The sequence below is a fragment of the Sodiomyces alkalinus genome (assembly GCF_003711515.1).
Source record: "Sodiomyces alkalinus F11 unplaced genomic scaffold SODALscaffold_7, whole genome shotgun sequence".
Lineage (NCBI taxonomy): Eukaryota > Fungi > Ascomycota > Sordariomycetes > Glomerellales > Plectosphaerellaceae > Sodiomyces > Sodiomyces alkalinus.
This window is the reverse complement of record NW_021167085.1, coordinates 811,961-824,985: the sequence shown is the minus strand read 5'-3', so window position 1 is coordinate 824,985 and position 13,025 is coordinate 811,961. Positions and strand designations below refer to the sequence as shown.

The following is a 13,025-nucleotide window of genomic DNA, read 5'->3' as shown; positions in this document are numbered from 1 at the left end:
CTCCTCCTCCTCCTCCTACACCCCGACCCTCACTCATTTATCGCTTCGACCTACCAACGCCGTTGTTACTTCTTCCCAGCTGATGCATTCATCGTCTCGACACGCATCTCCATTCTTCTCCTATCGTGGCGTCACCACTGTCGCGTGCGCCTTCAAATGACGATACTGACCTGGCCGACCGAATGATTGAATAAACCCATCGACCAACGCGACCAAAACAAGTTGGCGCTCAGTCGTTGTCCTGGGCACATTCTCTTGAACATTCCTACAGTCACTTGCCCTATTCCCCCCTCTCTCTTCTTCCTTTTTTTCTTTCTTTTCTTCTTCTTCCTTTCTACGCCTTTTTGGGGGGCTTCGCCTCTCCTAGTTTCACCGCAACGCGAACATCACAGCACAAAAACTTACAAGGTCCTTTCGGGTTTCCTTATTTGCCCTCTACGTGTTCAGCAAACAAACGCCGGAGCTGATGACGACCGATATTTCTCTGTCCACCCCTCTGTTTGGCACAAGAGGCTGACAGGGTACACATATAGCACCTCACCCCCTTTGGTTGGCGAGTGCAGTTGGAGGATCGTGCGTCGATACATTGATTGAGAAAACAGAACGGTCCCGGAATGGCCTCGGGTCACGATACAAGGCCGGCCGACGACCGGTTCCTCGGCCACAACCACCCCGCAGTGATGAGTCCTGGTTATCCCATGGACAACAGGGGCTGGGCAAATGGCGGCCGACAAACACCAGACAACAGTGTCCTCTACCCTCCCCCCTCCGAGTCCCCCGGCCGCAAATCCCCCAACAACATCCCCCCTCCCGACGACGATACGCGGCGTAGCGGCGAACGAAACAGATCCAGACATCGGAGCGGTCGATCGGCGAGCGGTCCGCAAAGAATATGCAAAAAATGCGGCGAGCCTTTGACAGGCCAGTTTGTGCGCGCGTTGGACGGGACATTCCATTTGGACTGTTTTAAGTGTCGAGTAAGAGCCCAAAACAACCAAAACAGACAGCAAGGAGAAGACCGCGCGCACCTATCCAGACTACCGGGACTCTTGTTTTCTAACATGTACGCACCTTGCCAGGACTGCGGTCAAATTGTAGCTTCCAAGTTCTTCCCGGCCGACGACAACGATGGCGAAGGCCAGTACCCCCTTTGCGAAACCGACTACTTCCGACGCCTCGGTTTGCTGTGTTTCCAGTGTGGAGGCGCCCTCAGAGGTTCGTACATCACGGCGCTGGATCGGAAGTATCACGTCAACCATTTCACCTGCTCCCTGTGCCCGACCGTCTTCGGGGCACAAGATAGCTACTACGAGCACGACGGCAACGTCTACTGCCACTTCCACTACTCGACCCAGTTCGCCCAACGCTGCAATGGCTGCCACACCTCCATCCTCAAGCAGTTCGTCGAGATCTTCCGAAACGGACAGAACCAACACTGGCATCCGGAATGCTACATGATCCACAAGTTCTGGAACGTACGACTATCCTCCTCGGCCGAAGCCGAAAGAGCCATCATGGACTCCGACGACGATGCCGTCCGGGACAGCATACGCGAAGAAGAAGAGCGGATGGAGGAGAAGGTCTATCGTATCTGGAGCGTCCTGTCTACTTTTGAAGAATCCTCGGCAGCGTGCATCTCGGACATGCTGCTTCACGTTAGTAACGGAGCCTACGTCGACGGCGTCTTGGTGGCTAAGAAGTTCATCTGGCACGTCGAGGTGCTCTTCACCGCCGCCGACCAGCTTGATATGACCATGCATCGGTCAGAGATCAAGGGTACGAAGCCCATTTCCACGTGGTGACCGCTTCAGCTTTGTTTCCACCTTGCCCACCCTGGCGCTAACTTGTGATTTTTTCTTTCTTTCTTTCTTTCTTTCTAGGCCTGTCATATGGTCGGGAGGCCAAGCTGCTCTGCAAAAAAATCGTTTCCTTCTTTTCGCTCCTGTCCAAAACGCAGGACACAGGGGCTCGCAAGCTTGGCGTTACACAGGAACTCCTCACCTTGGTCACCGGCCTCGCCCATTATCTGAAGCTCCTCATCCGGATCTGTCTGCAAGGAGCCTTGAGACTCGAGCGCGAATCGAACAGTTCCGACGGCATCTATCAGTTCCTCGATGATTTAAGCCATTTGGAGTCGCTCAAGCCCGACGACCCGTCTTTTCAAGTCCTGACGAGCTCCCCGCGCCTCTCAGCAAAAGACTCGGATCATTGCGCGCTCTGCACCAAATCCGTCGAGGACGAGTGCGCCCTCAACAAGGACAGGCGATGGCATATTGCCTGCGTCAAGTGCGCGAGGTGCAACGTCGAGTTGGGGCGCCAGCTCGAAGATGCCCGGTACAACGCCTTCGACAGAAAGATCTACTGCAGCAACTGCATCAGCATCGACGCGGAGGACATGCATCCCTTCGAACACATTACCAAACTGCAACAATACGTCTTTCTCCTCAAGGTCGCGCTAGCAAGGCTATTGGATATCCTGAAGAGCAGTGGAGCTCTCTCGCGCCAAGACCTGGACCCTCGGTCGAACGGGTATGCCACGGAAGGCGAGCGAGCGGCTGCCAGCGAGGCTGAGGATGTAGCTCACCCCTTGAAGTCCGATTCGCGATCCAAGTCGTATGCGAGCGGCTCATCCGAGCACCACCGAGAGTCGTCGTACGAGAACACTCTGAATGACGTCCGTCGCCTGCGAAGCACCCGGCTCGACAAACACCTGTCGGCAAGCTTCAGGAAAGCTCGCACGTCGCGGGTTCTCGAAGGCCAGGATGGCCAGGGCGTCCAGGAAGGGACGGAGGAGGCTCGCGGCGGCCCCGCGGGCAACATGGATGGCGCAGGACTCTCACCCGGCGGGACGAACGACATGATGTTCGGCCACCAGGATGCGCTGACGCTCGACGACATTCCCCGAATCGCCGCCGCGGAACAGGTCCGGGAACACAACCAGCCCGGACGCCAGGACCCTTTCCGAACTCCGGCATCAGGTACCTCCTTCGCTCTCCAACGGTCCCGGTCGGAGGGCCGCCACGGAGATTTGCGTCCCGGCGATCAGGCACCGCGCATGGGCGGCAGGAAGTTCTTCTCGGAGCTCTCCGGTCTCGAATACTTCAACGTTCGGCACCTGGCTGTGCTGATCATGCACCCTTACGTGGAAAACGAATTCTCACTAGACGAGTTGCTGAGCTTCATCGAATCGAAGAAGCCGCCCACCTTCTGGAAGAACCTGGGGAAGGCGTTCAAGAACGACCGACAGAAGAACAACAAGAAGAAGGGCGTCTTCCGTGTGCCGCTCGAAGTCATCATTGAGAAGGACGGGGCCGAGTCGACGGACGGGGTTGGACCGGGCGCGCTCAAGATCCCCGCCATCATCGATGACCTGATCAGGTCGATGAAGGGCATGGACCTTTCGGTGGAAGGGGTGTTCCGAAAGAACGGCAACATCAAGAAGGCGACGGAACTGATCGAGAGGATCGACAGGGACGGATGCGAGAGCGCCAACCTGACGGAGCAGAATGTCATCCAGATCGCGGCCCTGCTCAAGCGCTATCTCCGCGACCTGCCGGACCCCCTGCTCACGCACAGGCTCTTCCGCCTGTGGCTCGCCGTGGCCAAGATCCCGGACGCCGAGCGGCGACGGCAGTGCCTGCATCTGACCTGCTGCCTGCTCCCCAAGGCGCACCGGGACTGCATGGAGATTTTGTTCTGCTTCCTGAAGTGGGCTGGCTCCTTCCATCAGGTGGACGAGGAAGCCGGGTCCAGGATGGACATTAAGAACCTCTCCACCGTCATTACGCCCAATATCCTGTACACGAGTTCCAAGACGCTCGCCTTGGACACTGATCACATGTGGGCGATTTCCGCTGTGGAGGAGTTGATTACTCACATTGAGGAGATGTGTTTGGTAAGTTTATACGTGTGTTTTTACACGCAACACTTTTTCCCTCTTTTACTTTGCCCCGCTGACGAACAATGCCCTTGTAGGTCCCGGAGGAGGTGATGCGACTGATGGAAGACCCATCTGTGATTAGTGGTGGTGCCAATGCCGACCTCTCGACCAAGGAGATCCTGAAGCGATTCCAAGACCGGATGGGCCAAAGACCAGCGTACGGGGAAGTCAGCGAGGTACATAACCGTCAGGACAACTCGTCTCGACCACCGCCCACTCGGGTCGACACAGACCCTGCCGCCTTCACACAGGCGAGCAGTGTCCGGCCTGTCCAGGACCCTCTGATGCCGTACAACAACAACAGCACCAACAACAACAGCAACCCGGGCTTGGGAACGCCGCCGCAGTTCTTGAGGGGGCCTAGCGATCCCACCCACAACACCGCCTACAGAAGCCACTCGGAGCCGCATATTGACCATGCTGACGGCAACCAGCGGAAAGAATGGCGCAATTCGGCATGGGGACGGCAGAATGGTGGAGTTGGAGTGGGCGGTAACACGTGAATGCGACCATCCATCTTAAGAACGACACTTGCTCCGCGCGCATATAAAAACGAAAGGAGAAGACAAAAATGGCACAATGTCCTACCCATACAGTACTTGAGGTACTGGTGGGTTTGGTGATTTTCCTTCTTGCAGAGAGCCGGCCTTTTTTTGCATCAGTGTGGCGTTTCCAGCCTTCTTATCATGGATGGCACAGCCAAGTGCTGTTCTTTTGGTTCTATTTTCTTCTTCTTTTCTTTTGTCCTGTTTTGAGGAAGACTGACGACTGGCGCCATCATGACAATCCTCTTACCTCCCTTCTTTGACTCCTTTTTTTTTTCCCTCTACGTTATTCTTCCTTCACTCTGCTTTGTTATCTTGTTAGTGCGTCTCCAGTCTCTTCTTCTTTTTTCTTCTTTTTTTTTTCGTGTCTTCCTGGGCATCCTGACTGGTACCCCCAATTCGTACCAGACCAAAACACCTTTGTTTTTTCTTGATACCTCCGGAAAATAGTCGGGTTATGCGCATCACAAAACGTGCGAGGGGAGTTGGGGGAAGAAGGGCAGAAGGGGAGAGAGGCTTGGTCATTGTGGCCTAGACGCCACCCTTCATGGAGAAGGGGTAAAAGAAAACAGGTTTTGACGAGTATTGGTTCTTCTGATGCAGGGAGTATAGGATAGGAGACAGCATGCTCTTCTCTTTCTTTCTCCCGCATTTCTTGTTTTCTCTGCTTCGTTTCTTGCCTCATAATGCCCCAGACAGAGGCAGTATGGGAGTATTTTGGAGTGCTTGGAGTGAGCTTTGTCTTTTCTGGGGAGATAAGGGAGGAAGGGGGTTCAAAAGGTGTTTCCATCATGGAGACACACACCCATAAGGTGCCTTGCATGGTTTGGCGAGAGGTTGGTCAGGATACCACCTGGCTTCACGGGATATCTTGGTGCTTTGATGCTAGGTCAGGGGGCCCCTTAGGGCGATAGTGTTGGCGTGAGGAAGGGAAGAATAACTGGTCACCAAACCATCTGGAGCATAGTGGGAACCAAAAAGAACTCAATAAGCACACAGACACACATGCAAAAGGGAATAGGAGAGTCCCTGCAGTGAAGCATGGCCGTAGTCAAGTTGGTTTGGCCAGGAAACCTACCAGTTCCCTCTCCCATGGTGAAGGCGAAAAAAACATGCACATTTTTGCTTGTTAGGGTATGATGTCTGATTGTTTATTGTGGTTAATCATTATACCATGAATTTATTCTTGTGACCTTGCCTAACCGCTCATAAACAGTAGAATAAAAGTATATAGAGGTATGAACAAAGAAACAAGAGAAAGGTAAAACAAAAGAAGAAAGAAAAGGAAGAAAGAAAGAAGAGAAGAAAAGAAAAGACGAAGATATCGTGTGCTTCCAGGCGCGACTATACAAGAAGGTAGACAGACACCTCCTCGAGCGTTGTTTACATCCGCAGTCCCCATCTCTCCACCTTTTTCTTCTGATTCTGATGTAGTATGAGCACAAGATTTCTTCTTCCCCGGGTGAGAAGGACAGTACCCAACAGCTAATGCGGCGCCCCAACACCCCCCAACACCCCACAACACCAAGCCCATTTCCCATCTATTTGGCTGCAGGAACTAGACCGGCGGCCTCCTGTTCAAGGAACCACCTGACGCCCCTCTTGATACCGTCATCGAGGCTGACGATGGGCTGGTAGCCGAGGACGCGCTTGGCCTTGGAGATGTTGTAGTAGCGGGTCATGCAGCTATAGGTGCAGCGCTGGCGGGTGAAGGTGGGGGGCTTGCCGAGGATGTGGAAGAAGACCTCGCTGCAGAAGCCGAGGACGAGGCCGAGCTCCTTGGACATGGCCCAGACGTGGCCGGTGCCCTTGTCGGAGCCGGCGGCGCGCCAGACGGCGCGGGCAAAGTCCCAGAAGTAGACGGGCGAGTCGTTGGTGACGAAGAAGGCCTCGCCGTCGACGCGCTCGTAGTCGAGCGGGATGGAGGAGGCGCCGGCGCGGTGGGTGACGAGGAGGAGGCGCGCGGCGAGGAGGTGGGCGTGGGCGACGTTGCCGACGTAGGTGAAGTCGAAGAGGTTCTCGCCGTCGCCGATCTGGAAGCCGGTGCGGCGCTGGCGGTAGATCTTGATGAGCTGGTGCGTCACCATGCCGTCGCCCTCGCCGAAGATGCCGGCGGGCCGGATGGCGGTGGTGAGGAAGGTCGGGTGCGGGTCCTTGCGGTTGGCGGCCAGGACGAGCTCCTCGGCCGCCGCCTTGGTCTCGGTGTAGTACTCGGGCTGCATGTCGCCGCGGACGAGGGGCCAGCGCTCGTCGGCGTTGATGGTGTTGCTGCTGTTGTCGGTGACGACGCTGGCCGAGCTGGTGTAGACGAGGGCCTTGACGCCGGCCTGCTGGCAGGCCGCTATGACGGCGGCGGTGCCGTCGACATTGACGCGCTTGAAGAGGTCCTTGGCGATGTCGTCGTCGCCTTGTGGTGCCGGGCTGGCGGTGTGGATGACAACGTCGGGCTTGACTTGTTCGAGGATGGAGTGGACCTTCTCGGCGTCGGAAATGTTGGCCTCGTAGTAGGCGACTTTATCGGTGTCGGGTCGGCGGTTTCGGGTGCAGCGTAGGTCGATTACGGAGAGGTGAGAGGCGGCCCAGAGAGGGTCGTCGAGGATCTGGTTGACGATGTGGTGGCCCAGGAAGCCGTTGCCGCCGATCACGAGGACGCGGCCTAGCTCGCGTGCTTTTTGCGCCGTGGTGACGGGTTTCTCGGACATGATGGGCGGCAGGTGGCGGGAGACAGGGGGGGTAGATGAAGAGATGGGGGAGAGTTGAAAAGGGGGGGAGCAAGGCTGTGATTGAGGAAGTGTAAGAAAAAAAAGGCGAAAAAATAAGAAGAAAAGGAGCAACCAACTTTCAGCTGTAGTCGGTGATGGTCTGGGGTACAGAAAATGATTACCTACCTAATAAAAGGTACCTTACCTTACGTACCTTGCCTGCTGTACCTGCTGTACCTGCTGACCTGCTGTATTCGATGTACCTTGTTGTCACTACTGCTCTGCTCCTTTACCAATCCAGTGGTTCGTTGAGGGCCTGTGGCTCGGCACGTAAGGTACCTTACATTGTAAGTCCCAGGTGGGTCGTGTGGCGGGTGCATCCAGGCACGCTCCACCTTGGGACCCTCGAGAGCCCGTGCCGCCGCATCTGCCTAAGGTACATTGTAGTTCTCCCGCATGACATCGTCTGCGGAGTACTTCATCTTGGTATTTTCCATCAAGTTACCTTTCCCTAGAACTCAACTCGTCTTACCATCAACTTCGCCTCATAAAACGTTTCCGTAACAGTCTCCGATTATCGACATGCCTCTTCACTCTCCACCTTATTCTCTATCCGGCGTTTTGATCATGAGCCACATTGGTGTCTCTTACAATACACAGCTGTCATCATGACCCCAAACGTCGAGATCCTGGCGCATGCCACCGCGCCGGCAATGTCTTCCGACGATGCGCGGTACCGGTCACTAGCATCCGCCTACCTGGCCTTCATTCCCAGTGCGCGGACAACAGTGATCTCCCGCAGTTGGCAGGCCCAAGAGCCATCTCGGACTCCAAGATCGTCGAATGATGTTGGTGCTCAAGGTTGCGAGGCCAGCTTTCCTGGTAGCATCTCTCTCGAATCACCACAACTGTCCTTCGCCAGTGTCCTGGATAACGCGGGCTCACCGCGCGTCACCGTGGGCATGGCTGCGCTGCCACCAGAAGGAACGCTGGAACCCTCGCAGGCTAGTAGACAGGATAGCAGCAGCTCTCAGATGGAGGATTCTTGGTTGGCGCCTCCAAGCACCATTCCCGACTCTCTCCCGATGAATGACATCCGGTTGTCGGGGTTTACGTCCCCCAGGCGCTTGATTGAACACTTCCTGGGCGATTTCCAGAGCACCCAGGCCGAATCCCAGTCGTCGTCGTCGTCTCGGGCGGGTTCCTCCCGGCGAGAACGGGCCTGCAGTACGCAAGTCAGCAGCAGCCAAAGTGAGCTAGATGTCGCTCTTCCCACGGCGCCAGACGACGACGACGTGGTTCTTTCACGACCAGGTGCCCGCTCGAGTGGACGGAGCGATAGCAGCATTGTACCCGCCACTCCCCCACGCCCATTAGAGGTTTCTCACGTCGAAGAGCACGACCACGAGGCAGGCAACGGGACGGTCATCGAAGACACCGTGTTCGAAGATGGCGAAGGTGTCGCGGATGATGTCCCCGGTTTCGTTTTCGTCACCTCTCGAAAGCGGACACTTTCACCCCTTCGGTTCCGAGCGGATTCCGAGCCGGCCCCTCCAAAGCGGCACAGAGGGACGGCGGCGGCGTGCGAGGATGTCATGACTCCCCCGCCGCGGCTCTTGCGGAGCTCCAGCGAGGGCAGCCTCGGCCTGACCATGGACGACGCTCTCGAACGGGGTCGGAGGTATCTCGAGCGCTTCAACCCTCCCCACCTTTACGCGACGGAGCTTCACTCCCCGGCTCCCCGTGTCTCCAACGACGTCGTCACACCTGACGACTTTGTCACCCCTCACTTGGAGAAGCTCGCGGCCGATCTCGACACGTGCTCGCAACAACCATCGTCTCAAGAACAGGGGTCGCGGTTTGCTTCCGTCGAGATGCGACGGCAGCTATCGCCGTTTGAGCGAGGGTACTGGTTCATCGACTGTTCCGCGTGGACGGATGACCTTCCCCAGCTGATGTGGTGCTCGCTGGCCAAGTTCGTGAGCGGCGAGGGGGTTGCCGGATGGGGAACGTGGTGCTGTAGAGACGAGGACTGGCGCTGGGTTCGTGTCTACTGCTTTGGGCATGTCGCCAGACACGTTTACTTTTTACTGTACGCTTCCAGCTATAGGAAGTCGAGGACGGCACGGGCATCCTGGATAGACGCTGCCGGGGAGGTCGTATTGGTTATGGAAGGGACATGATTGGATTATTTCTATTGAGGGAACGAGTGGATGACTTTTTGAATATCCCATAGACGAACTATGGACACTTCTTCACTTTCTCGGCATGACGGACTCTCGAGGATGGAAACTGGGACGAAACCGAGGAGTAACAAGAGCATATTCCCTGACGATTTTGCCAAATATGAATCCGGTAAAATTGGTATCGATACAGTTATACTAGGCTTCCTCGCCGGCAACCCACCCTTTCACAATAGAACGGAGTCGACCATCCCAGCCTCGTCATGGAAACGGCCATCCCGAGTGACAGAATTAACGAGTATTCTCCGATCAAACAGTGCCGAGAAACCAACAACCAACTTTCGCGACTTCACCACCTTAACCACCGCCCCGTCAAATGCTAGTACAGGAAAAGAACTTTGAGTCCAGTCAGGGGTAATACAAGATATTATGTGCCGATGGAGTGCCGATGGAGAATCGCGCTGCCCTTACGGGGAAGGAGGAGTGGCAGAACGGCTCTTGACTTTCTTATTCAGCACAATTTCCATTTCCCTCACGTAGCGCTCGCGATCAACCTCCGCGAGGTCAATATATTTCTGTCCAGAGTCAGCTCTACCGTTCGCACATCTTTCCCCCCACCGGTCACGTTTCTGAAGAGGAACACAAAGACGAGAGAGAAAAAAAAAAAAGTTTACCTGTTTCTCCGAAGCGGGCAGCGCCTTGTATTCGGCAGCAATCTCCTTCGCCAGCTCGGGGGGGCTGCCGGTGAGGTTTCCGGTAGCCCAGCGCTCCTGGGAGAACTGGGTGTAGGCAGACCTGGGCCGCTTCGGCAGGCGCGGGTCGCGGATGCGAGTGCGGTAGCTCTTGTAGCGGCCTTCGGGGAGCAGGCGGTCCAGCCTGGCGCGGGCCGCGTTGGCGGCGTAGATAGTCTCGGGGTCATGTTGCTGCAACCATGCCTTGTAGGCTTCGTGGTTCGCGGTCTTGTTCTCGTCGGCCTTTTCTTGGAGGCGCTGAAAGAAGGGAGAAGCGAAGAGAAGAAGAGAGTTAGCACGGATAATCAGACAAAGCGCGTCCAAACATTGGGAGAAGCAGGAAATCGTACCTCAAGCTCGGATGAGGAGAGAGACTTGTACTCGATGCTGAGCTGCTTCATGCGCTCGGTGACCGCGCCCATGCCCTGGGCGATGCCCTCGGAAGTGTAGACCGTCCACGCCGTCTGGGGCAGCTTCTTGGGCGCGTCCTGGAGGGTGGCAGCCTTGAGATGCCGAATCTCCAGCTTCAGCTGGTTCTCCCGCGACATGGTCCTCTTCTTTGCCGCCTTCTTCTTGGGCTTCCGCTTCGGCTTCGGCTTCGACTTCGGCTTCGCAGCCTTCTTTGCCGCCTGGGATGCTGTTGACTTTGTAGCTTTCTTGGAGGCGCCGGACTTGGTCGAGTCGTCGGCCTCGTCCGCAGCACGCGTCCATTGTGTTGTCGTGAAGCTTCGGGCCGGTGTCGGCTTCAGGTAGGTGAAAGGGGCGGCGGTAGTGGCCGTGGTTGTTCGGACCAGAAGCTTCAGGTTGCTGCGTGCCAGCACGCGTGCCGCCGCCACCCGGCCGATAGCTGTCAACATAGCTGAATCTCGAAATAAACAATTCGAAGCAGGGAGAAATTGAGGCGACGGAATGCTAGCTTTTGGCTTTTCAGGATTGAGATGAATCCTCAGAACCTCGAATCTTCAATCCTTTCTCGAAGACCGTCTGTTTTCCAAAGGGTGGTGTGTGGTTGCCTTATGCAGGTGTCAAGGATGCACAAGGACATGCGACCGTATTACCCAACCCCGGTTTGTTTTGCCCGTGCTTCATCGTCAAGGTACATGCTCAACGTGTAGAGATTGGTGAGCACGTTAGGTACTACCTACCTCTCGTTCCCCTGGACACCCCCCCTGCGTCATCAACCTGGAACCGAATGCAGCAGTGCGTGCCTGTGTCCCAGCTGGGTGACCCCGAGTGGGGTATCCGCTTATTCAGCCAGAAGTCTAAGGTACCTTACGTACTCCGTACTCTGCACCACAGCCCGGAGGCACCAGCGAGACACGAAGCTATCATATCAGAGCTGCACGAGCCAACCTCAACTCCATAGGTAGCTTTGCACTCCAACCCAACTTGCAACCACAGCTTCCGACTCCCGACTAACTCCCCACAACACTCGCCAATCCTTCTTCTCACCGTTACATCTCCTCCTACCGCAAAGTGCTGGCTCTTCGTAAACCATTCTTTTCAAACAACACGGAAAAATGGATCACAGACCGCAAGCTTGGGGTCGCGTATGTTGTCTCCATGCCCCCCTTCAGCCTCGTCCGTCCTCCTATTCGTAAACCTCATGCTGACCTCCGCCAACAGCCCAGAGATGACGTCTACGGCGCTTACGATGCCTCCTTCATGAACCCCAACGGCCCCAACCAAGCAACACAATCTCCTATCGTGACTGGTACCTCCGTCGTCGCCATCAAGTTCAGCGAAGGCGTCGTCATCGCCGCAGATAACCTGGGTTTGTCTCCCCCCCCCCCCCTTTAGCCTCGTCAAAATAACCCCCCAAAGTTCAAATAATCACTAACCCGGTTCTGTGCTGCTGTTTCCCAGCTTCCTACGGCTCCCTCGCCCGCTTCACCGACGTGAAGCGCCTCCGCACATTCGCCGACTCCACCGTCATTGGTTTCGGCGGCGACGTCTCCGACATGCAGTACCTCGACCGCCACCTGACCTCCCTCGCCATCGACGAGTCCTACTCGGCGCCCTCCCTCGACTCCGACGCCGGCGGGCCCCCCAAGGCGCGCCTCAACGCCGCCAACCTGCACAAGTACCTCGCCAAGCTCCTCTACGCCCGCCGCTCCAAGTTCGACCCGCTCTGGAACCACCTCCTCGTCGCCGGCCTCGACGACGACGACAAGCCCTTCCTCGCCGCCGCCGACCTCCTCGGCACCACCTTCTCCGCCCCCAGCCTCGCCACCGGCTTCGGCAGCATGCTCGCCCAGCCCATCATGCGCCGCTTCGCCCCCGACGAGGAGGCCGCCGCCCGCCTCACCCGCGAACAGGCCGTCGACGTCGTCAAGCAGTGCATGAAGGTCCTCTTCTACCGCGACGCCCGCTCCCTAGACTCGTACAGCATCGCCGTTGTCACCAAGGACGGCGTCGACCTCAAGGAGAATGAGAAGCTGGAGAACCAGAGCTGGGCTTTCGCTGAGAGGATCCGCGGCTACGGAACGCAGACGGCTTAAGGGAGGGGTGGTCCCGGTGGTCCTGTGGGGGAAAGAAAGGGGGAGGGACGGAAGGTTCTTTGGAGAAGAGAGCGACCAGAGGCAAGTGGCATCAGTTGAAGCTTCGATAATGTGACAAACGTACACATATTGCCAGGGCCCAAGGAAGCGTACCCCGGCTAAGAAGATGGCTACAGGGTAGATGGTCGTGAAAAGGGAGCCGTGGGCTTGTAACATTAAATGGGAATATATGAGACTCCCTCACAAACCAAACTGCCCATGACACAATGATGACTTTTGAGCATCACCAGAAGCGCTTCACTGATGACAGAATTCCGATTGATCAAGTAAATGCAAGACCAACTCAAGTCAGAGACCCCATAAATAACATTTGGTTCTCATCAAGTCAAAAAGGACCCGAGACCCAAACTACGAGTCGAAAGG

The 13,025-nt window shown here is 56.4% G+C and overlaps 5 protein-coding genes across 5 annotated transcripts; 3 read left to right on the top strand and 2 right to left on the bottom strand.

Moving 5' to 3' along the window:
* Positions 1-680: 680 nt before the first annotated feature.
* Positions 681-4,443, top strand: SODALDRAFT_279661 (rho-type GTPase-activating protein; the record flags this gene model as incomplete). The annotated part of the gene is made up of 4 exons (XM_028608180.1): positions 681-977; positions 1,080-1,776; positions 1,881-3,895; positions 3,976-4,443. 4 exons carry the CDS (start codon positions 681-683, stop codon positions 4,441-4,443), a joined length of 3,477 nt encoding a protein of 1,158 aa, XP_028465091.1.
* A 1,182-nt stretch (positions 4,444-5,625) lies between these two features.
* SODALDRAFT_334370 (3-beta hydroxysteroid dehydrogenase/isomerase) lies at positions 5,626-7,334 on the bottom strand. The gene has a single exon (XM_028612190.1). It carries the CDS (start codon positions 7,185-7,187, stop codon positions 6,027-6,029), a length of 1,161 nt encoding a protein of 386 aa, XP_028465090.1. The 5' UTR covers positions 7,188-7,334; the 3' UTR covers positions 5,626-6,026.
* A 354-nt stretch (positions 7,335-7,688) lies between these two features.
* SODALDRAFT_334369 (hypothetical protein) lies at positions 7,689-9,709 on the top strand. Its single transcript, XM_028612189.1, has one exon. It carries the CDS (start codon positions 7,856-7,858, stop codon positions 9,368-9,370), a length of 1,515 nt encoding a protein of 504 aa, XP_028465089.1. The 5' UTR covers positions 7,689-7,855; the 3' UTR covers positions 9,371-9,709.
* On the bottom strand, positions 9,521-11,148 carry SODALDRAFT_334368 (hypothetical protein). The gene is made up of 3 exons (XM_028612188.1): positions 10,452-11,148; positions 10,045-10,359; positions 9,521-9,945 (listed from the first exon to the last, which is right to left on the bottom strand). Exons 1-3 carry the CDS (start codon positions 10,956-10,958, stop codon positions 9,838-9,840), a joined length of 930 nt encoding a protein of 309 aa, XP_028465088.1. The 5' UTR covers positions 10,959-11,148; the 3' UTR covers positions 9,521-9,837.
* A 336-nt stretch (positions 11,149-11,484) lies between these two features.
* Positions 11,485-12,961, top strand: SODALDRAFT_313347 (proteasome component PRE4). The gene is made up of 3 exons (XM_028609231.1): positions 11,485-11,651; positions 11,728-11,875; positions 11,968-12,961. The coding sequence occupies exons 1-3, from the start codon at positions 11,622-11,624 to the stop codon at positions 12,600-12,602; spliced, it is 813 nt and encodes a 270-aa protein (XP_028465087.1). The 5' UTR covers positions 11,485-11,621; the 3' UTR covers positions 12,603-12,961.
* Positions 12,962-13,025: the final 64 nt, after the last annotated feature.

Bases quoted from the DNA above. Each gene is read 5' to 3' on its own strand.
- SODALDRAFT_334368 (XM_028612188.1), bottom strand. From the start codon at position 10,958: ATGTTGACAGCTATCGGCCGGGTGGCGGCGGCACGCGTGCTGGCACGC. The intron at 10,360-10,451 runs GTACGATTTCCT...CCCTTCTTTCAG, and splicing joins TCTCCTCATCCGAGCTTGAG to CGCCTCCAAGAAAAGGCCGA. The intron at 9,946-10,044 runs GTAAACTTTTTT...GACTCTGGACAG, and splicing joins TGCCCGCTTCGGAGAAACAG to AAATATATTGACCTCGCGGA.
- SODALDRAFT_334370 (XM_028612190.1), bottom strand. From the start codon at position 7,187: ATGTCCGAGAAACCCGTCACCACGGCGCAAAAAGCACGCGAGCTAGGC.
- SODALDRAFT_313347 (XM_028609231.1), top strand. From the start codon at position 11,622: ATGGATCACAGACCGCAAGCTTGGGGTCGC. The intron at 11,652-11,727 runs GTATGTTGTCTC...CTCCGCCAACAG, and splicing joins GACCGCAAGCTTGGGGTCGC to CCCAGAGATGACGTCTACGG. The intron at 11,876-11,967 runs GTTTGTCTCCCC...GCTGTTTCCCAG, and splicing joins CATCGCCGCAGATAACCTGG to CTTCCTACGGCTCCCTCGCC.
- SODALDRAFT_334369 (XM_028612189.1), top strand. From the start codon at position 7,856: ATGACCCCAAACGTCGAGATCCTGGCGCATGCCACCGCGCCGGCAATG.